Source organism: Aethina tumida, chromosome 5 (genome assembly GCF_024364675.1).
Source record: "Aethina tumida isolate Nest 87 chromosome 5, icAetTumi1.1, whole genome shotgun sequence".
Taxonomy (NCBI): Eukaryota; Metazoa; Arthropoda; class Insecta; order Coleoptera; family Nitidulidae; genus Aethina; species Aethina tumida.
Genome location: NC_065439.1, coordinates 3,402,230 through 3,426,409, shown reverse-complemented (window position 1 = coordinate 3,426,409; position 24,180 = coordinate 3,402,230). Strand labels below are relative to the sequence as shown.

The 24,180-nt window shown below is 34.3% G+C and overlaps 1 protein-coding gene across 1 annotated transcript; it reads right to left on the bottom strand.

Moving 5' to 3' along the window:
* Positions 1-21,657: 21,657 nt before the first annotated feature.
* Positions 21,658-22,443, bottom strand: LOC109606475 (cytochrome b-c1 complex subunit Rieske, mitochondrial-like). Its single transcript, XM_020023024.2, has one exon. The coding sequence runs from the start codon at positions 22,393-22,395 to the stop codon at positions 21,700-21,702; it is 696 nt and encodes a 231-aa protein (XP_019878583.1). The 5' UTR covers positions 22,396-22,443; the 3' UTR covers positions 21,658-21,699.
* Positions 22,444-24,180: the final 1,737 nt, after the last annotated feature.

Sequence of the window (24,180 nt, the reverse complement as noted above, 5' to 3'; positions counted from 1 at the left end):
ATTGTAATTCTCTTTTTTATATTTATATTTCATTTATTATTTAATAAACAGATGAAAATCAATGATTTCAGAGATTTTATAATTGTTTCAGTTTTCTGAGAATAAAGGAATATTGTCTCTGGTGTCATTTCAACAATAATCATATAAAAGTTAAAAGACTTCCTTAATCTATTTTTACTGTAATTCTCTTTTTTGTATTTATATTTCATTTATTATTTAATAAACAGATGAAAATCAATGATTTCAGAGTTTGTATAATAGTTTCAGTTTTTTAGGAATAAAGGAATATTGTCTCTGGTGTCATTTCAACAATAATCATATAAAAGTTAAAAGACTTCCTTAATCTATTTTTACTGTAATTCTCTTTTTTATATTTATATTTCATTTATTATTTAATAAACAGATGAAAATCAATGATTTCAGAGTTTTTATAATAGTTCCAGTTTTCTAGGAATAAAGGAATATTGTCTCTGGTGTCATTTCAACAATAATCATATAAAAGTTAAAAGACTTCCTTAATCTATTTTTACTGTAATTCTCTTTTTTTATTTATATTTCATTTATTATTTAATAAACAGATGAAAATCAATGATTTCAGAGTTTTTATAATTGTTTCAGTTTTCTGAGAATAAAGGAATATTGCCTCTGGTGTCATTTCAACAATAATCATCAAAAAGTTAAAAGATTTCCTTAATCTATTTTTACTGTAATTCTCTTTTTTATATTTATATTTCATTTATTATTTAATAAACAGATGAAAATCAATGATTTCAGAGTTTTTATAATAGTTTCAGTTTTCTAAGAATAAAAGAATATTGTCTCTGGTGTCATTTCAACAATAATCATCTAAAAGTTAAAAGACTTCCTTAATCTATTTTACTGTAATTCTCTTTTTTGTATTTATATTTCATTTATTATTTAATAAACAGATGAAAATCAATGATTTCAGAGTTTTTATAATAGTTTCAGTTTTCTAGGAATAAAGGAATATTGCCTCTGGTGTCATTTCAACAATAATCGTCAAAAAGTTAAAAGATTTCCTTAATCTATTTTTACTGTAATTCTCTTTTTTATATTTATATTTCATTTATTATTTAATAAACAGATGAAAATCAATGATTTCAGAGTTTTTATAATAGTTTCAGTTTTCTAAGAATAAAAGAATATTGTCTCTGGTGTCATTTCAACAATAATCATATAAAAGTTAAAAGACTTCCTTAATCTATTTTACTGTAATTCTCTTTTTTGTATTTATATTTCATTTATTATTTAATAAACAGATGAAAATCAATGATTTCAGAGTTTTTATAATAGTTTCAGTTTTCTAGGAATAAAGGAATATTGCCTCTGGTGTCATTTCAACAATAATCATCAAAAAGTTAAAAGATTTACTTAATCTATTTTTACTGTAATTCTCTTTTTTATATTTATATTTCATTTATTATTTAATAAACAGATGAAAGTCAATGATTTCAGAGTTTTTATAATAGTTTCAGTTTTCTAGGAATAAAGGAATATTGTCTCTGGTGTCATTTCAACAATAATCATATAAAAGTTAAAAGACTTCCTTAATCTATTTTTACTGTAATTCTCTTTTTTATATTTATATTTCATTTATTATTCAATAAACAGATGAAAATCAATGATTTCAGAGTTTTTATAATAGTTTCAGTTTTCTAAGAATAAAGGAATATTGTCTCTGGTGTCATTTCAACAATAATCATATAAAAGTTAAAAGACTTCCTTAACCTATTTTTATTGTAATTCTCTTTTTTATATTTATATTTCATTTATTATTTAATAAACAGATGAAAATCAATGATTTCAGAGATTTTATAATTGTTTCAGTTTTCTGAGAATAAAGGAATATTGTCTCTGGTGTCATTTCAACAATAATCATATAAAAGTTAAAAGACTTCCTTAATCTATTTTTACTGTAATTCTCTTTTTTGTATTTATATTTCATTTATTATTTAATAAACAGATGAAAATCAATGATTTCAGAGTTTTTATAATTGTTTCAGTTTTCTGAGAATAAAGGAATATTGCCTCTGGTGTCATTTCAACAATAATCATCAAAAAGTTAAAAGATTTCCTTAATCTATTTTTACTGTAATTCTCTTTTTTATATTTATATTTCATTTATTATTTAATAAACAGATGAAAGTCAATGATTTCAGAGTTTTTATAATAGTTTCAGTTTTCTAAGAATAAAGGAATATTGACTCTGGTGTCATTTCAACAATAATCATATAAAAGTTAAAAGACTTCCTTAACCTATTTTTATTGTAATTCTCTTTTTTATATTTATATTTCATTTATTATTTAATAAACAGATGAAAATCAATGATTTCAGAGTTTTTATAATAGTTTCAGTTTTCTAAGAATAAAAGAATATTGTCTCTGGTGTCATTTCAACAATAATCATATAAAAGTTAAAAGACTTCCTTAATCTATTTTACTGTAATTCTCTTTTTTGTATTTATATTTCATTTATTATTTAATAAACAGATGAAAATCAATGATTTCAGAGTTTTTATAATAGTTTCAGTTTTCTAGGAATAAAGGAATATTGCCTCTGGTGTCATTTCAACAATAATCGTCAAAAAGTTAAAAGATTTCCTTAATCTATTTTTACTGTAATTCTCTTTTTTATATTTATATTTCATTTATTATTTAATAAACAGATGAAAATCAATGATTTCAGAGTTTTTATAATAGTTTCAGTTTTCTAAGAATAAAAGAATATTGTCTCTGGTGTCATTTCAACAATAATCATATAAAAGTTAAAAGACTTCCTTAATCTATTTTACTGTAATTCTCTTTTTTGTATTTATATTTCATTTATTATTTAATAAACAGATGAAAATCAATGATTTCAGAGTTTTTATAATAGTTTCAGTTTTCTAGGAATAAAGGAATATTGCCTCTGGTGTCATTTCAACAATAATCGTCAAAAAGTTAAAAGATTTCCTTAATCTATTTTTACTGTAATTCTCTTTTTTATATTTATATTTCATTTATTATTTAATAAACAGATGAAAATCAATGATTTCAGAGTTTTTATAATAGTTTCAGTTTTCTAAGAATAAAAGAATATTGTCTCTGGTGTCATTTCAACAATAATCATATAAAAGTTAAAAGACTTCCTTAATCTATTTTACTGTAATTCTCTTTTTTGTATTTATATTTCATTTATTATTTAATAAACAGATGAAAATCAATGATTTCAGAGTTTTTATAATAGTTTCAGTTTTCTAGGAATAAAGGAATATTGCCTCTGGTGTCATTTCAACAATAATCGTCAAAAAGTTAAAAGATTTCCTTAATCTATTTTTACTGTAATTCTCTTTTTTATATTTATATTTCATTTATTATTTAATAAACAGATGAAAATCAATGATTTCAGAGTTTTTATAATAGTTTCAGTTTTCTAAGAATAAAAGAATATTGTCTCTGGTGTCATTTCAACAATAATCATATAAAAGTTAAAAGACTTCCTTAATCTATTTTACTGTAATTCTCTTTTTTGTATTTATATTTCATTTATTATTTAATAAACAGATGAAAATCAATGATTTCAGAGTTTTTATAATAGTTTCAGTTTTCTAGGAATAAAGGAATATTGCCTCTGGTGTCATTTCAACAATAATCATATAAAAGTTAAAAGACTTCCTTAATCTATTTTACTGTAATTCTCTTTTTTGTATTTATATTTCATTTATTATTTAATAAACAGATGAAAATCAATGATTTCAGAGTTTTTATAATAGTTTCAGTTTTCTAGGAATAAAGGAATATTGCCTCTGGTGTCATTTCAACAATAATCGTCAAAAAGTTAAAAGATTTCCTTAATCTATTTTTACTGTAATTCTCTTTTTTATATTTATATTTCATTTATTATTTAATAAACAGATGAAAATCAATGATTTCAGAGTTTTTATAATAGTTTCAGTTTTCTAAGAATAAAAGAATATTGTCTCTGGTGTCATTTCAACAATAATCATATAAAAGTTAAAAGACTTCCTTAATCTATTTTACTGTAATTCTCTTTTTTGTATTTATATTTCATTTATTATTTAATAAACAGATGAAAATCAATGATTTCAGAGTTTTTATAATAGTTTCAGTTTTCTAGGAATAAAGGAATATTGCCTCTGGTGTCATTTCAACAATAATCGTCAAAAAGTTAAAAGATTTCCTTAATCTATTTTTACTGTAATTCTCTTTTTTATATTTATATTTCATTTATTATTTAATAAACAGATGAAAATCAATGATTTCAGAGTTTTTATAATAGTTTCAGTTTTCTAGGAATAAAGGAATATTGCCTCTGGTGTCATTTCAACAATAATCATCAAAAAGTTAAAAGATTTCCTTAATCTATTTTTACTGTAATTCTCTTTTTTATATTTATATTTCATTTATTATTTAATAAACAGATGAAAATCAATGATTTCAGAGTTTTTATAATAGTTTCAGTTTTCTAAGAATAAAGGAATGTTGTCTCTGGTGTCATTTCAACAATAATCATATAAAAGTTAAAAGACTTCCTTAATCTATTTTTGCTGTAATTCTCTTTTTTATATTTATATTTTATTTATTATTTAATAAACAGATGAAAATCAATGATTTCAGAGTTTTTATAATTGTTTCAGTTTTCTGAGAATAAAGGAATATTGCCTCTGGTGTCATTTCAACAATAATCATCTAAAAGTTAAAAGACTTCCTTAATTTATTTTTACTGTAATTCTCTTTTTTATATTTATATCTCATTTATTATTTGATAAACAGATGAAAATCAATGATTTTAGATTTTTTATAATTGTTTCAGTTTTCTTAGAATAAAGGAATATTGTCTTTAACAATAATTATCTAAAAGTTAGAAGACTTCCTTAATCTATTTTTACTTTAAATATTTTTTTTATATTTATATCTTTTATTATTTGATAAACAGATACAAATCAATGATTTAAGAGTTTTTATAATTGTTTTATATATATTGTTTCTAGAGTCATTTTAGCAACAATTATCTAAAAGTTAAAAGACTTCCTCTCTTCCACCTCTTTTTACTTTAATTTTCTTCCTTTTTATTATAATATTTAAATTATAAATTTAATATTGAATAAACTTATAAAAGTTAAAACTTTTTTATTTATATTTTTGTGTGCGAATTAAACATTCAAATGGAACAGATCAAGCACCAATCACCCCAATGACCGCACACTCTGCCCAGAAGCACTTGCTTCCTGGTTAAATTCCACAGTCGCACATCGCGCACAAAGGACAATCCAATCTATTGTGGCACAAATAACAGGGGGACACTTTCATATGCAAATGCGTACCGCTCACTCCACGGACGGACACGGTCACAGGTCGATGTCGCATACTCCAAACAGGTGCGTACTCTTTGAGTCCGACGATGAGACGACGACACACCTGGATCTGGACCATCGAAATTTTTTAGAGTGATTTACACGGGAATTATTGTAATTGAGGCGATTAACCTTTGGGTGTTTTTTTTTGTTATTAAATCGAGAGTCTAACGTTCTTTGTCATCGAGACTGTTTGGCTTAATAATTGGTGGAAGTTACTTCTTCTTTGTCTTGTATTGTCGGTTAAATAAACAAAGAGTTAATTTCTTCATTTACATCGTACACCTGGTCATCGTTTATTGGTTTAATTATAATAATTGGGACGATTTGTCCGGCACAATTTCGGTTATTGGCATAGAGGATCAAGGGTCAACGGATTCGATTTTGTTATGTTGATTGTGCTTTGTTGTATTGTGTAGTAACCTCGCTAATGAGTGTTCAGATAAAACGGGAAATGTCGCAAATGATTAATTGTTTAAGATTGTTATCGTTAATCTGTATATATTTATCTGGGTTGTAAAATTGTTTATAGTGGAGCTCATTGAGGAAATACTTTAGGGAAAAATACTTTTAAATATATAGTTTTCTCTATAAATACATTTTATCTACCACATTTTATCTTGTATCTAAGTACATAGTTTATATATATTATTATTTTGCTTTCATTACTTAAATGTGTAAGTATTTGTTTTTATTGGTACACACTCTTACTCTTAGTTCTTCCTTGAAATTATTAGCTAAATTTAGCTAAAAAGGTAATTAAAACAGTTAAACTGTACACACATCCTAAAATCATAAAACAAATACATTTCTTTGATAACAGTTTTAATTGTAAAGATTTGTAGTTTCCTTTAGTTGAGATTAGTTCTGAAAAAATTTCTAAAACTTAAATCAAATAACAAATTTATTAAAAATTTAATGTACAATTGTTAATTATAACGTTATTAGTCATTTTCAGCTTAAATTATTTTCTTATTAACTTATTAAAGTTGACATTTTACAGAACATAAAACAGTTGGTAATCATTATAAAATATAGTTTTGCGCAGATCTTTTAAAGTAGTTCAAATGTCTACAGTCTGACCAACGTGCCAAGGACGATTTGTTTCCTAAACTTACTAAAATATATATCTAACACAGCCTAAAACTCTTAAAACACATTCTAACAGTCTGCGCAGCTGGAAATCATTATAAGAAGCATATCTGCGCAGACATTTTATAGTAAAGAGTGTTACAGTATTGTCTGCAATAGTAGAAGTAAGCTTCACAGTTACAGCTAAAGGATTTGCCAATAAGAAGTAGATATGGCTGACATTAGCTGTCAAACAATAACAATTTTCAGTTTATTTTAATTTTTACAGCCTGCCCAACGTTCCAAGGACGATTTGCTTAATAAACTTACTAAAATATATATCTGATACAGCCTAAAACTCTTAAAACACATTTTAACAGTCTGCGCAGCAGGAAATCATTATAAGAAGCACGTCTGCGCAGACATTTTATAGTAAAGAGTGTTACAGTATTGTCTGCAATAGTAGAAGTAAGCTTCACAGTTACAGCTAAAGGATTTGCCAATAAGAAGTAGATATGGCTGACATTAGCTGTCAAACAATAACAATTTTCAGTTTATTTTAATTTTTACAGCCTGCCCAACGTTCCAAGGACGATTTGCTTAATAAACTTACTAAAATATATATCTGATACAGCCTAAAACTCTTAAAACACATTTTAACAGTCTGCGCAGCTGGAAATCATTATAAGAAGCACGTCTGCGCAGACATTTTATAGTAAAGTGTGTTACAGTATTGACTGCAATAGTAGAAGTTAGCTTCACAGTTACAGTTAAAGGATTTGTCAATAAAAAGTAGATATGACTGACATTAGCTGTCAAACAAAAACAATTTTCAGTTTATTTAAATTTTTACAGTCTGCCCAACGTTCCAAGGACGATTTGTTTCCTAAACTTACTAAAATATATATCTGACACAGCCTAAAACTCTTATAACATATTTTAACAGTCTGCGCAGCTGAAATCATTATAAGAAGTACGTCTGCGCAGACATTTTATAGTAAAGAGTGTTCCAGTATTGTCTGCACTAGTAGAAGTAAGCTTGACAATTACAGCTAAAGGATTTGCCAATAAGAAGTAGATATTTCGGACATTAGCTGTCAAACAATGACAATTTTCAGTTTATTTAAATTTTTACAGTCTGGCCAACGTTCCAAGGACGATTTGTTTCCTAAACTTACTAAAATTTACATCTGACACAGCCTAAAACTCTTAAAACACATTTTAACAGTCTGCGCAGCTGGAAATCATTATAAGAAGTACGTCTGCGCATACATTTTATAGTAAAGAGTGTTACAGTATTATCTGCAATTGTGGAAGTAAGCTTCAGAGTTACAGCTAAAGAATTTGCCAATAAGAAGTAGATATGACTGACATTACCTGTCAAACAATAACAAATTTCGGTTTATTCAAATTTCTTCAGTCTGACCAACGTTGTAAGGACGATTTGTTTCCTAAACTTACTAAAATATATATCTGACACAGCCTAAAACTCTTAAAACACATTTTAACAGTCTGCGCAGCTTGAAATCATTATAAGTGCGTCTGCGCAGCTGTATATCATTATAAGGAGTGCGTCTGCGCAAATTTTATATAGTAAAGAGTAATATAGTAGAGTATCTAGTGAAAGTAACCAGTTCAAAGTTTTGCCTACATAAAAACTGGATCGGACACCGATTAACAACAAATTAACTAACAAAAAAAAAAATACGTGCGACATTAGTAGCGTAACAATAACAATTTCCTGCTAATTCAAATGTCGTCAGTCCGACCAACGTTTCAAGGATGACCTGTTTCCTGTTTGTCACTTGTAACACGGGTGCGCGTCCACGTATCGTTTTGAATTACAATTATGCACCGGACCGCATCACTATCGAACCGATCCGTTTAATTTTTCTAACCGGGAAATCCACCGCATGCGGAAACGTGACGGGAATTTCACTGGTCGTAATTAGTTTCGGCGGGTTTACTGTAAATTTAACGTTGCACGGGTCAAAGTTGACTTCCATTAGATGTTGTACCATAATTATTTCCATTTTTTCAACCTTAACAGTAACATGTGTGTGTGGATAAATTGGGCTGTTAATAATCTAATTTGATTTATGGGCAGTAAATTATAAAATACGTCAGGATTTCTAACTGAGAAGGTTTTTAAAAATAAGCTGGCAGCAATAAAACGTAAAATAATGACGTCTTTCGATTTCTATTCACCATAAACTTTGGGCTGTTTTATAGTACTCGTAAAGTACCATAATTTGTTCTGGGAAGGAATAAAAATATTAATTAGAAAAATGTGCACGAGTTGCTTCCAAGAAGTTTAAAAAAGTCCTTCCTTTAGTACTGTGTGGTTGTTGCAAGTAAGACAAGTACTGTACTTCAACAGCAGCAACAACAACGAGGACATCAAAGGTCCATGACACAAATTTCCAAAGCATTTGGCAAACACAAGCGTAGAACGTGCAAAAACATCTGCTCAGCACAGCATCCAATTAATTGTCCGCATCATTTTTATCCGCGTCCACCGTACCGAATCCCGAACGTGCAATTTCCCCTTTACGTAACAGTAGCGACAATCAGAGCCACGTCTATGACGACTACGCCACAATCAACCAGATGAATCACTGAAATTCCAATGCCCACATTCCGAATCGTTTGCAAAACTAATTACCAACTAATTGTCAATGAGGTTTTATTGGTCGCTTGGGTACGTTCCTGTGCTAAGTAAAAGCCGGCATATGCCGTGCCGCAACTCAAAAACCGAATTGTACGATAATTTCAAAGTTAATGGGCTACGCGCCTGAGATTTTAATGTGTGTGAACGGTTTCAAAAGTGAATGGAGGTAAATGAGGAACGTACATTTACCCACGGTGTTTGATAAGCCAATTTGATAACTATAATCTCGCCAATAAATGCGGGGATTGTCGATGGTGGTCAATCTTTTGGAAAGTACTATTTATAATCATCATTACTTTCATTTTATTAAAAAAAAAACGCTGTGCAGCAACTGGAAGCATTTCTAATTGTTATGATGGAGTGGTTCATTAAAAGTATAGTACTCAGTACAAAATTTAGCTTTACAAGAGATTCTTTCAAAATTGATGAAGGAAAACTTACCTCAAATTATGTGTCATTAATCGTTGACAACGTTTAATATTTAAAACCAGTACTACTTTCATTAAAAAAACACTAGAGAGAAACTGGAAGCATTTCTTGTCGTTAACTTGAGGTGCAAGAGTACCACTCGTAATTCCAGTACAAGAAGAAGTTTTACAAGAAATTCTTTTAAAACTAGATAACAAAATTATAAAAGAAACTGGAAACACTTTTTGTCGTTAACTTCAGGTGTAAGAGTACCACTCATGGTTCCAGTACAAGATCAAATTTTACAAGAGATTCTTATAAAATTGATTAACAAAATAGTAAAAAATACTATAGTGAAACTGGAAGCATTTCTTGTCGTTAACTTCAGCTATAAGAGTACCACTCATGGTTCCAGTACTAGATGAAATTTTACATGAGATTCTTTTAAAATTGATTAACAAAATAATAAAAAATACTATAGTGAAACTGGAAGCATTTCTTGTCGTTAACTTCAGGTGTAAGAGTACCACTCATGGTTCCAGTACAAGATGAAATTTTACAAGAGATTCTTTTAGAATTGATTAACAAAATAATAAAAAATACTATAGAGAAACTGGAAGTATTTCTTGTCGTTAACTTCAGGTGTAAGAGTACCACTCATGGTTCCAGTACTAGATGAAATTTTACATGAGATTCTTTTAAAATTGATTAACAAAATAATAAAAAATACTTTAGTGAAACTGGAAGCATTTCTTGTCGTTAACTTCAGCTATAAGAGTACCACTCATGGTTCCAGTACAAGATGAAATTTTACAAGAGATTCTTTTAAAATTGATTAACAAAATAATAAAAAATACTATAGAGAAACTGGAAGCATTTCTTGTCGTTAACTTCAGGTGTAAGAGTACCACTCATGGTTCCAGTACTAGATGAAATTTTACAAGAGATTCTTTTAAAATTGTGTAACAAAATAATAAAAAATACTATAGAGAAACTGGAAGCATTTTTTGTCGTTAACTTCAGGTGTAAGAGTACCACTCATGGTTCCAGTACAAGATGAAATTTTACAAGAGATTCTTTTAGAATTGATTAACAAAATAATAAAAAATACTATAGAGAAACTGGAAGCATTTCTTGTCGTTAACTTCAGGTGTAAGAGTACCACTCATGGTTCCAGTACTAGATGAAATTTTACATGAGATTCTTTTAAAATTGATTAACAAAATAATAAAAAATACTATAGTGAAACTGGAAGCATTTCTTGTCGTTAACTTCAGCTATAAGAGTACCACTCATGGTTCCAGTACTAGATGAAATTTTACATGAGATTCTTTTAAAATTGATTAACAAAATAATAAAAAATACTTTAGTGAAACTGGAAGCATTTCTTGTCGTTAACTTCAGCTATAAGAGTACCACTCATGGTTCCAGTACTAGATGAAATTTTACATGAGATTCTTTTAAAATTGATTAACAAAATAATAAAAAATACTATAGTGAAACTGGAAGCATTTCTTGTCGTTAACTTCAGGTGTAAGAGTACCACTCATGGTTCCAGTACAAGATTAAATTTTACAAGTGATTTTTTAAAATTGATTAACAAAATAATAAAAAAATACTATAGAGAAACTAGAAGCATTTCTTGTCGTTAACTTCAGGTGTAAGAGTACCACTCATGGTTCCAGTACAAGATTAAATTTTACAAGAGATTCTTTTAAAATTGATTAACAAAATAATAAAAAATACTATAGAGAAATTGGAAGCACTTCTTGTCGTCAATTTCAGGTGTAAGAATACCACTCATGGTTCCAGTACAATATGAAATTTTACAAGAGATTCTTTTAAAATTGATTAACAAAATAATAAAAAAATACTATAGAGAAACTGGAAATATTTCTTGTCGTTACCTTCAGGTGTAAGAGTACTACTCATGGTTCCAGTACAATATGAAATTTTACAAGAGATTCTTTTAAAATTGATTAACAAAATAATAAAAAATACTATACTGAAACTGGAAGCATTTCTTGTCGTTAACTTCAGCTATAAGAGTACCACTCATAGTTAAAGTACAAGATGAAATTTTACAAGAGTTTCTTTTAAAATTGATTAACAAAATAATAAAAAATACTATAGAGAAACTGCAAGCATTTCTTGTCGTTAACTTCAGGTGTAAGAGTACCACTCATGGTTCCAGTACTAGATGAAATTTTACATGAGATTCTTTTAAAATTGATTAACAAAATAATAAAAAATACTCATGGTTCCAGTACAAGATTAAATTTTACAAGTGATTTTTTAAAATTGATTAACAAAATAATAAAAAAATACTATAGAGAAACTGGAAGCATTTCTTGTGGTTAACTTAGGTGTAAGAGTACCATTCGTGGTTCCAGTACAAGATAAAATTTTACAAGAGATTCTTTTAAAATTGAATAACAAATTTAAAAAAAAAACTTTAGAGAAACTGGAAACATTTCTTGTCGTTAACTTGAGGTGTAATGGTACCATTCGTGGTTCCAGTACAAGACGAAGTTTTACAGGACTGAATTGAAATTCTGAAGTGTTATCGGGAGCACAATTCTTATTCTTCCAATAAAATATGGAATTTTACAAGAGATCCCTCCCAAAATTGTTGGCAGTACCTTATCCGAAAACATCTTCTATCAAAAATCTGCGAGCCAGTTTTAATTGGCCCGATCCCACTTAATAATTATGGTCCGCGAAGGCTTAATTGGACGGATTCCGAGTGGCAGCGGAACCTGTTTGCGGAGCGGCGGGCACCGTGGAAGGTGACCGGTAAGACACGCGCCATGAATCGCCACGGGCACGACGTGAACGATCCGAAGACGCGGAGCGAAAGGTTGCCTTCCTAGAACGGGCCGCAATCAATCTAACAACAAACGGCCGGCACCGCGGCTTCCATTAGCGTCGTTGTTACCGGACCCGGCGACTATTAATCAGTGGTCGCGGCCATTCCGTTCTATCGCATTCAAACAGTTGTCTGATGATTGGGTTTTGATGTTGCTCTTCCACGAGCTTTTTAAATGGGATGTGGTGGGCTCGGTCTTCTCGGGTTTCCTATCTTGTGGTATTTCATCTTTGTGAACATGGGAACAACAGTTGGGTCTCGCTTCTTCATTACACTCTGTCATTTGAAGGCCTCGTTGTGTGGAGGTGTCAAGTAACACTTTAGTCAAAGTCAAGATACCTTGCTTCAATAAAAACTTTGTTTTTTCTTCTTCCTCACATCCCAGAACATTTAAAGACCTAAATAATATTAAGCAAAATGTTCCTCAACGACTTATCGTGTCAAATCTCTAATTTTTTATATATAAATAGCCAAACTGAGAGAGAAAAAACCAGCACGAAGCATCATTTACTTTGCTCACTGTAGTACTGAACTCATTCGTAACACTATTACAAGCCAAAACAGCTGGAGTACTAAGACACCCACTTTAGATATGATTGATGATAATACACACATAGATGAATGCAGACAAATCAGTAGTATTATGTGGTTTTGAGTTTTTTATGCTCGGATTTTGAAATTTGTTGTGTCGGCTTTTAGTCATAAACTACATGATTAAAAAATTCCAGTCGCCAATTCTATACTTTACAATTCCTCACAGTGCTCTGAAATTTAAAAGCGGTGTTAATATTTATTTTCTAGAAGTGTTTGCCTCCATTTTACGAGATGAGATTAATGACACAGCTCATGCAGTGGCGAAGATGGGTGCAAAGCTTCAAACTACTCCTGAATCAGGTACTACAGTTTCAGAGGAAACACTAAGAGAGGAAACACATTAAAGAGAACAAAGTAAGACTAAGGGAAGATTCAGTTTAGTAAGTACAATCGTAGATAGAAACTTTATCTTTTCTAGAAGTATTTGTCTCTATTTTACAAGATAAGATTGGTGACACTGCTCAGGCACTGGCGAAGATGAGTGCAAAGCTTCACACTACTCCTGAATCATGTACTATAATTTCAGAGGAAACACTAAGAGAGGAAAGGAAGGCACATTAAAGAGAACAAAGTAAGACTAAGAGAAGATTCAGTTTAGTAAGTACAAACTTAGATAGAGACACTATCTTTTCTAGAAGTATTTGCCTCCTTTTTACAAGATAAGATTAGTGACACAGCTCAAGCACTGGCGAAGATGGGTGCAAAGCTTCACACTACTCCTGAATCATGTACTATAGTTTCAGAGGAAACACTAAGAGAGGAAAGGAAGGCACATTAAAGAGAACAAAGTAAGACTAAGGGAAGATTCAGTTTAGTAAGTACAATCGTAGATAGAAACTTTATCTTTTCTAGAAGTATTTGTCTCTATTTTACAAGATAAGATTGGTGACACTGCTCATGCACTGGCGAAGATGAGTGCAAAGCTTCACACTACTCCTGAATCATGTACTACAGTTTCAGAGGAAACACTAAGAGAGGAAAGGAAGGTACATTAAAGAGAACAAAATAAGACTAAGAGAAAATTCAGTTTAGTAAGTACAAACGTAGATAGAAACATATTCTTTTCTAGAAGTATTTGCCTCCTTTTTACAAGATAAGATTAGTGACACAGCTCATGCACTGGCGAAGATGGGTGCAAAGCTTCACACTACTCCTGAATCATGTACTATAGTTTCAGAAGAAACATTAAGAGAGAAAAGGAAGGTACATTAAAGAGAACAAAATAAGACTAAGAGAAAATTCAGTTTAGTAAGTACAAATGTAGATAGAAACATTATCTTTTCTAGAAGTATTTGCCTCCTTTTTACAAGATAAGATTAGTGACACAGCTCAAGCACTGGCGAAGATGAGTGCAAAGCTTCACACTACTCCTGAATCATGTACTATAATTTCAGAGGAAACACTAAGAGAGGAAAGGAAGGCACATTAAAGAGAACAAAGTAAGACTAAGAGAAGATTCAGTTTAGTAAGTACAAACTTAGATAGAGACACTATCTTTTCTAGAAGTATTTGCCTCCTTTTTACAAGATAAGATTAGTGACACAGCTCAAGCACTGGCGAAGATGGGTGCAAAGCTTCACACTACTCCTGAATCATGTACTATAGTTTCAGAGGAAACACTAAGAGAGGAAAGGAAGGCACATTAAAGAGAACAAAGTAAGACTAAGGGAAGATTCAGTTTAGTAAGTACAATCGTAGATAGAAACTTTATCTTTTCTAGAAGTATTTGTCTCTATTTTACAAGATAAGATTGGTGACACTGCTCATGCACTGGCGAAGATGGGTGCAAAGCTTCACACTACTCCTGAATCAGGTACTACAGTTTCAGAGGAAACATTAACGGAGGAAAGGAAGGCACATTAAAGAGAACAAAATGAGACTAAGAGAAGATTCAGTGTAGTAAGTACAAACGTAGATAGAAACATTATCTTTTCTAGAAGTATTTGCCTCCTTTTTACAAGATAAGATTAGTGACACAGCTCATGCACTGGCGAAGATGGGTGCAAAGCTTCACACTACTCCTGAATCATGTATTATAGTTTCAGAAGAAACATTAAGAGAGAAAAGGAAGGCACATTAAAGAGAACAAAGTAAGACTAAAGGAAGATTCAGTTTAGTAAGTACAAACTTAGATAGAGACACTATCTTTTCTAGAAGTATTTGCCTCCTTTTTACAAGATAAGATTAGTGACACAGCTCAAGCACTGGCGAAGATGGGTGCAAAGCTTCACACTACTCCTGAATCATGTACTATAGTTTCAGAGGAAACACTAAGAGAGGAAAGGAAGGCACATTAAAGAGAACAAAGTAAGACTAAGGGAAGATTCAGTTTAGTAAGTACAATCGTAGATAGAAACTTTATCTTTTCTAGAAGTATTTGTCTCTATTTTACAAGATAAGATTGGTGACACTGCTCAGGCACTGGCAAAGATGGGTGCAAAGCTTCACACTACTCCTGAATCATGTACTACAGTTTCAGAGGAAACACTAAGAGAGGAAAGGAAGGTACATTAAAGAGAACAAAATAAGACTAAGAGGAGATTCAGTTTAGTAAGTACAATCGTAGATAGAAACATTATCTTTTCTAGAAGTATTTGCCTCCATTTTACAAGATAAGATTAGTGACACAGCTCATGCACTGGGGAAGATGGGTGCAAAGCTTCACACTATTCCTGAATCATGTACTATAGTTTCAGAGGAAACACTAAGAGAGGAAAGGAAGGTACATCAAAGAGACCAAAATAAGACTAAGAGAAGATTCAGTTTAGTAAGTACAAACGTAGATAGAAACATTATCTTTTCTAGAAGTATTTGCCTCCATTTTACAAGATAAGATTGGTGAGCTTCACACTACTCCTGAATCATGTACTACAGTTTCAGAGGAAACATTAAGAGAGGAAAGGAAGGCACATTAAAGAGAACAAAGTAAGACTAAGAGAAGATTCAGTTTGGTAAGTACCAACGTAGATTGAAACATAATCTTTTGTAGAAGTATTTGCCTCCATTTTACAAGATAAGATTGGTGACACTGGTGGAGATGGGTGCAGATTTAGGGGAGACATTCCTCTTGTTCTTCCTAATCACGTGTCTGGACTTTCCGCTACATTAACCAGGTTTAGTTAGCGTCGACCGCAACATCGAGCACCAGACCACGATTTCGGAACGAGCGTGCGAGCTCGTGACCGTGGCGCGGCGAGGAAACCGGACGGAGGGAGCGAACGTGTCGGCGAAACGAGCCACAAGACCCGCTCGGCTCGGATTTTCTCACGGTGGAGTCTCGGAGTCGGGCGCGCGAGACCACAAATCACCGCGCTCCGATGTCTCTTGCGGGGCGCCCCCGCCCCGCCGCCTCCGCCGCCGTCCGTCCCGCGGCACGCCGGACAAACGAAATTGCGCGCCCGTCTTCGTGCTCTCGTTTTGCTCGTGCCCGTTCACACGGCGTACCCGCAGCGCTGCGCGAAAGTTCAACCGGTGCCAGACGTACCGAACTACCAGGCCACTCTCGCTAATCTCTAAATCTCTAAAGTTTTACGACGAATTTACTGTACATGCGTAGGGGCCTAACGAACCTTGTGTCCAGCCATTTTTCCAGCACAACATAAAAGTCATGAGTCGTCCATAAAGTACCACCAAGTACTAGTCGTCAATAAACGGCACCGTAAGGTTAAAGTGCCGATAAAACGCAACGCAATGGTATCGATTGCATCTGAAAATCGCAACGATCCGACCGACACGAAATACATTTCCCATGACCATTGAACGCAATGCCGGGCTGGGAAATGTTGCGTATGCAGCGGAGAATGTCGACATAAAAAATAATTTATTTGCAATTAAGTTGCATGCCTGAAAACAGGCTGCGTTTCGTCGGAACCGCGAATGTCGTCGGCTTATTCATCTGGACCGGATCATTTTTATGGACGTGTTCTCGAGGAAGTCTCGTATGTATTGCCGATGAAGTGTTAATGTCCACGATCTGTTTTACGAGCCAGTTTTTACGAGTTGTTTTTGGTACACGAGGTTATATTTCTGTGTATTAAGCAGCAATTTTAATCTCGGCGTTCGTTGCAGCATGTTTCGTCGATTATTCGTCGTTAAATTTAAAATCAAATCGGAATCTGAGCTTGTTGAATTTTAAATAGTACTAAAAGTACTAGTTGGAGACCTCTAGGAAGTGTAGCACTTCAAGAATGTTACACTTGAGATGGCAACTCTTTTTATTCTTATCAAAAATGACTGATTAGGATAAACTACCTCCCTGAGTGAATGTTACCAAAATGTTACTCTTCCAGAAGTACTAACTGGTGACCTCTTGGAAGTTTAACACTTCAAGAATGTTACACTTGAGATGGCAACTCTTTTTATTCTTATTAAAAATGACTGATTGGGTTAAACTAATGCCCTGAGTGAATGTTATCAAAATGTTACTCTTCCAGAAGTACTAACTGGTGACCTCGAGGAAGTTTAATACTTCAAGAATGTTACACTTGAGATGGCAACTCTTTTTATTCTTATCAAAAATGACTAATTAGAATAAACTACCTCCCTGAGTGAATGTTACCAAAATGTTACTCTTCCAGAAGTACTAACTGGTGACCTTTTGGAAGTTTAACACTTCAAGAATGTTACATATTAGATGACAACTCTTTTTATTCTTATCAAAAATGACTGGTTAGGATAAACTACGTCCCTGAGTGAATGTTACCAAAATGTTACTCTTCCAGGAGTACTAACTGATGACCTCTAGAAAGTTTAACACTTCAAGAATGTTACATTTGAGTTGGCAACTCTTTTTATTATTATCAGAAATAACTGATTAGGATAAACTACCTTCCTGAATGAATGTTACCAAAATCTTATTCTTCCAGAAGTACCAAATGGTGACGTCTAGGAAGTTTAACACCTCAAGAATGTTACACTTGAGATGGCATCTCTTTTTATTCTTATCCAAAATGACTGGTTAGGATAAACTACCTCCCTGAGAGAATGTTACCAAATTTTACTCTTCCAAAAGTACCAATTGGTGACGTTTAGGAAGTTTAACACTTCAAGAATGTTACACTTGAGATGGCATCTCTTTTTATTCTTATCAAAAATGACTGATTAAGATAAACTACCTTCCTGAATGAATGTTACCAAAATCTTATTCTTCCAGAAGTACCAAATGGTGACGTCTAGGAAGTTTAACACCTCAAGAATGTTACACTTGAGATGGCATCTCTTTTTATTCTTATCCAAAATGACTGGTTAGGATAAACTACCTCCCTGAGAGAATGTTACCAAATTTTACTCTTCCAAAAGTACCAATTGGTGACGTTTAGGAAGTTTAACACTTCAAGAATGTTACACTTGAGATGGCATCTCTTTTTATTCTTATCAAAAATGACTGATTAAGATAAACTACCTTCCTGAATGAATGTTACCAAAATCTTATTCTTCCAAAAGTACCAAATGGTGACGTCTAGGAAGTTTAACACCTCAAGAATGTTACACTTGAGATGGCATCTCTTTTTATTCTTATCCAAAATGACTGGTTAGGATAAACTACCTCCCTGAGAGAATGTTACCAAATTTTACTCTTCCAAAAGTACCAATTGGTGACGTTTAGGAAGTTTAACACTTCAAGAATGTTACACTTGAGATGGCATCTCTTTTTATTCTTATCCAAAATGACTGGTTAGGATAAACTACCTCCCTGAATGAATGTTACCAAAATCTTATTCTTCCATAAGTACCAAATGGTGACGTCTAGGAAGTTTAACACCTCAAGAATGTTACGCTTGAGATGGCAACTCTTTTTATTCTTATGAAAAATGACTGATTAGGATAAACTACGTCCCTGAGTGAATGTGGCCAAAATTTTACTCTTCCAGAAGTACCAATTGGTGACGTCTAGGAAGTTTAACACTTCAAGAATGTTACACTTGAGATGGCAACTCTTTTTGTTCTTATGAAAAATGACTGATTAGGATAAACTACCTCCATGAGTGAATGTTACCAAAATGTTACTCTTCCAGAAGTACTAATTGGTGACCTCTAGGAAGTATAACACTTCAAGAATGTTACACTTGAGATGGCATCTCTTTTTATTATTATCCAAAATGACTGGTTAGGATAAACTACCTCCATGAATGAATGTTACCAAAATCTTATTCTTCCAGAAGTACCAAATGGTGACGTCTAGGAAGTTTAACACCTCAAGAATGTTACGCTTGAGATGGCAACTCTTTTTATTCTTATTAAAAATGACTGATTAGGATAAACTACGTCCCTGAGTGAATGTGGCCAAAATTTTACTCTTCCAGAAGTACCAATTGGTGACGTCTAGGAAGTTTAACATTTAACACAAATATGTTACATTTAATATGGCAACTCTTTGGATTCTGAAGTTAGATAACTACTTTACAAATCTGATCAGAAAAAACTAAGTGAAATGAACTTCCTTGTATTCTAAAATTAAGCACCTGCATCACCAACTTTCAAAGTACAGGGTCATCAAAAATAGCTGTCTTTCCTGTGTGTATAGATGTGTGTGATTAAAATTTTGCTCTTCTAGAAGATTGGTAAACACGAGAGTGTAATTTCCTTGTATTATAAAGTTAATTACCCATATTAATGCCCAACTTGAGACGTTGCCACTGAGCATAATAACACGAATCCAATAAGTGTAAGCGGCGGCCAAGAAAGAGATATCACATAAGTAGTTGTGTTTGTGTGTGGCATCCAATTAAATATACGAACCGACGCCCCAACGAGTTTAGGACAGCGTCCACGCTAATCAACGGCAATGGGAAAAACGCCGCCTCGTCTGGCAGCGGCCCGAACCGTTGCGAGAGGTGTGTGTGGGCAACCGCCGCACACACGATGGCCGCAGCGTCCGCTATCGCATCGGGCGCAACAAGAACACCGCATACCGAACGTAATGCCGTGTGTGTTGGTGTCGGCGAGCGAGAGAGCGAGGCCGTGAGAACGGCGGAGTGTGGCGAATCCCAGGGCGTGTGACTCGCTCGCTTTGACTCACTCGGTTTCACCGTACGATCGAACAAAACGACACCGGCACCTCGGACAACTTTTCCTCTTTTCGTGCGGCCTACGCGCGCCCCGTACCCGCCGCACGGTGTGGGTCGGTACGTGTTGTTGGCATTGCCCCGCATGTACGACATGCGACATGCTGCATGTAAGGTCGTGGGTCAGCCAAAAAATTCTACCCCATTTGGAACGACACACTTTTTTACGCGCTTACACGTTTCAGTCTGCGGGTACTGCCACGGTACCAACAAGGAATGCCACCCGAGATAACGTGCGTCAACCGACAGCAAATTTTACCTCATTTACTTGGACACTTACACCTTAAATCATCTCGGTACCACCTCGGTACTACCAAAGAATTACACATGAGATAACGTGTGGTTAACCAAAAAATTGTACTCTATTTCTTTATATACTTACCTATTCAAACTTCTTGGTACCACCTAAGTACTACCAAAAAATGACATCCGAGATAGCGCATCACTTGTTACAGGTAAAGAATGATGGTGAACCAAAAAATTGTATCCTATTTTGCATACTTATTACATATTTAAGCATCTCGGTACTACCAAAAAATAACGTCAGCGATACCGTGTGAGTTGTCACAGGTAAAAAACGGTGGTCAACCAAAAAATTGTACCATATTTTTTACACAGTTACATATTAAAGTATTTCGGTACTACCTCAGTACTACCAAAAATGGCATATGAGGTGGCGTGTGACTTGTTACAGATAAATAATGATGGTTAACGAAAAATTGTATCCTATTTTTCACATACTTACATATTTAAATATCTCGGTAGTACCAAAAAATGACATCAGCGATACCGAGCGAGTTGTCACAGGTAAAGAACGGTGGTCAACCAAAAATTTGTACCATATTTTTTACACAGTTACATATTTAAACATATCGGTACTACTTCAGTACTACCAAAAATAACAGAGATAGCGCATGACTTGTTACAGGTAAAGAGCAATGGTCAACTAAAGAATTGTATTCTATTTTTTAGATACTACATATTTAAACATCTCGGTACTACCAAAAAATTAAATCTGCGATACCATATGAATTGTCACAGGTAAAGAACGATGGCCAATCAAAAAATTATACCCCATTTTTTACATACTTACATATTTAAGCATGTCGGAACTGCCTCAGTACTACTAAGAAACGTCGCCTGAGATAACGTGCGAGTTGCCGCAGGTGAAAAAGGCGATATTGATCAAACATCGACATAAATGTTTGTGAATCAACCTGTGAAAAGCACGCCCGTCGACAGGAAGTAAATATTGTATTAGTTTGGCAAATACCAAATCCAGTCGATTCTCACGCATCCCCGTCCACCTACGGCTTATCACAAAACGTCGTTGTTCAAATATTGTTTTACACGCCATTTATTCCCTTACACGACTTTAATTTTACGTCCTCCGACTCGATGCGAAGGTTAAACGCATTCGCATTTCAACATGTACGACCGCTTAAAACGATGAAAAAGCCGATGTGGTTTTTATTTGACATGAGCGGAGTAATTGGCGGAAGAAAAGTTAACGATAACTTTATATGGCGTTGCGAGACAGTACAATGAAAACTTCTGCCATTTACTTCTCCGGCATTGTTTTACAATTCTTACAAGGTTTTCAGGTATATGCGAAATTAATAAACTTTATTCAGCAACAGTAGTACATTACCCAACCACCAGGGTGTGGCTATCGACAAACTCATAGTGAGGTACTTCAAGATTTTTTGGTGCCGGCCCCTTCCTGGCTCTTCCAGCTCCATCAAAGTGAGAGCCGTGGCAAGGACAGTAGTACCCACCGAAGTCCCCTAGGCCGTTTATGGGGACGCACCCCAAGTGGGTGCACACTCCAATCACCACCAACCAGTTAGGGTCCTTGCACCTTTGCTCGTCCGTCTCCGGGTCCCTCAGCGAAGCCACAGGAACAGCACGTTCCCGTTCTATGTCGGCCGGAGTGCGATGCTTAACGAACAAAGGCTTGCCTCTCCATTTGAAGGTGGCGTGCTTGCCTTCCGGGATCTCGTCCAGCTTGATCTCGATCTTAGCTAAGGCCAGAACCTCGGCGGAGGCCGCCATGTATTTGATGTACCTCAGGCACTCCGACTTGGTGGCGTACAAGGCGCTGGCGAGGGTCGCCACGCTGAGCAAGTACGTGAAGGTCTTCCTGTCCGCCTCCGAGTCCCTGGTCCTTGCGCAGGGGCTCTTCAGGCTCTTCCTCCTGTACTTGTCGAAGTCCGGCGGCTCTATGTCGGTGTGGGCCAGTCTCACTTGCAGCACGGCTTGTGGCTTCCAGTCGGCGAGTTTGCTCACCAGTTTCCTGGACTGGCTCATCATTTGTACGGCTTCCTTGTACCTAAAGGCCATCTTAACTGGCACGACCTATCAAAATAGTTTGACAACCTAAGCTTGACGTTTCAATAATTAGCCCGACAATGGAGGCAATTGACGTCCGCGGACATGTGCTAATGAAATGGGCGATCACAAAAACGGCCCGAGCAATTACACTTTTACGGAATGCAGTTCGACGATAGGCAGCAGGAATTTCAATTCGATCGTCACAAAAACGGCTCGATTACCAGCAGGCCGGGGGGGATAGCGGGGCGGTGTGTCGTAAAAACGATGGAATCCGCCATCACAAGTGTGGGAAGTGAATGAAATCGGCCGTCTGACGACCGGCGAGGAGCAACAACAATAAATGATACCCGGACAACTTATGTAAATGCGTGGATTCCTCTTTGGGGGCATCTAGATGGGTTTTTTTTGTTGGCGAGATGTCGATTGTCTCACGGGCCGCCATGCAGGTAGTTATGGGAGCTGGTTATGCACGCGCACGGCTACTTCAGCCGCGGTACCGCCTAATGAAGCTATTAGTTATGCCATGGTCAACCGGGAACGGTTCCGATGAACCGTGCCCTCCTCCGCCAGACACCTCGACACAAAGGCTCCCACCAGCCAGCGATGCTAATCTTGGGATTACGGGGGGTGCGGGGACGGCTTCTTCTGGCGATGCGATCGGCGATAAGCTTCCCTGATATCGGAACGTCGCTTCGACGAGAAGATATGTGTAATTTGGTGCTAAATCAAACTCAAACTACTTTGTTGGTACTAATAAGTGAAACATTCCTCAGCTTCCAATATTAACTAGGCGAGACTAGTACCAGTGGAGGCAAATTTCAATCATAATTTGTATGCACGTCTCATCCTAATTGCATCATCCAATCAACAACAACGTTGCGGATGTTTTGCTTCTGGTCAACGTAAATAACAATTCAATTACTAGTCTTTGTAACAGTACTTATTTATGTGGCCAGTTATGGAGAATGGTACGCTTATCACATGCTGCGAAAATGTATACAGCATATGCTATTCAGACGCATCACTAAATCGTAAATAAAATTATATATGGACGGTGGCAGAAGTCAGGTGTTTGATTCAGCGAGGAAGTGGGCTTTTGCGGTTGGAAAAATATTAATTAAGACGTGGTTACCCGATGGATTTTCACGCCGATCACAATTTGCGGTGGATGCATTAAGGTCAACCAAAAAATTGTACCCCATTTGGAACACTTACACGTTAAAGTCTGTGGGTACCGCCACGGTACTAACTAAGGAATGTCACCCGAAATGACGTGTGTGACGTCGTACATGAAAACGGTGGTCAATCAACGTATTGTACCTCATTTTCTTAGACACTTACACCTGTAGCATCTCGGTACTACCAAAAAATGACACCTGGTATACCGTGTGAGTTATTGGTGTTGTTATCCAAAAAATTGTACCCTATTTTTTTATACATTTTCATATTTAAACATCTCGGTACTACATCAGTACTACCAAAAAATAACACCCGAGGTATTGAGTTGTTAAAGGTAAACAACATTGTCAACTAAAAATTGTATCCTACTTTTTCACATACATTTTTAAACATCTCGGTACTACCAAAAAATGACATCTGCGACACCAAGTGAGTTGTCACAGGTAAAAAACGATGGTCTACCAAAAAATTACATCTCATTTTTTACACATTTACAAATTTAACCATCTCGGTACTACCTCAGTACTACCAAAAATGACACCTGAGATAACGTGCGACTTGCCACAGGTAAAGAACCATGGTCAACTAAAAAATTGAGTCTTATTTTCTTAGATA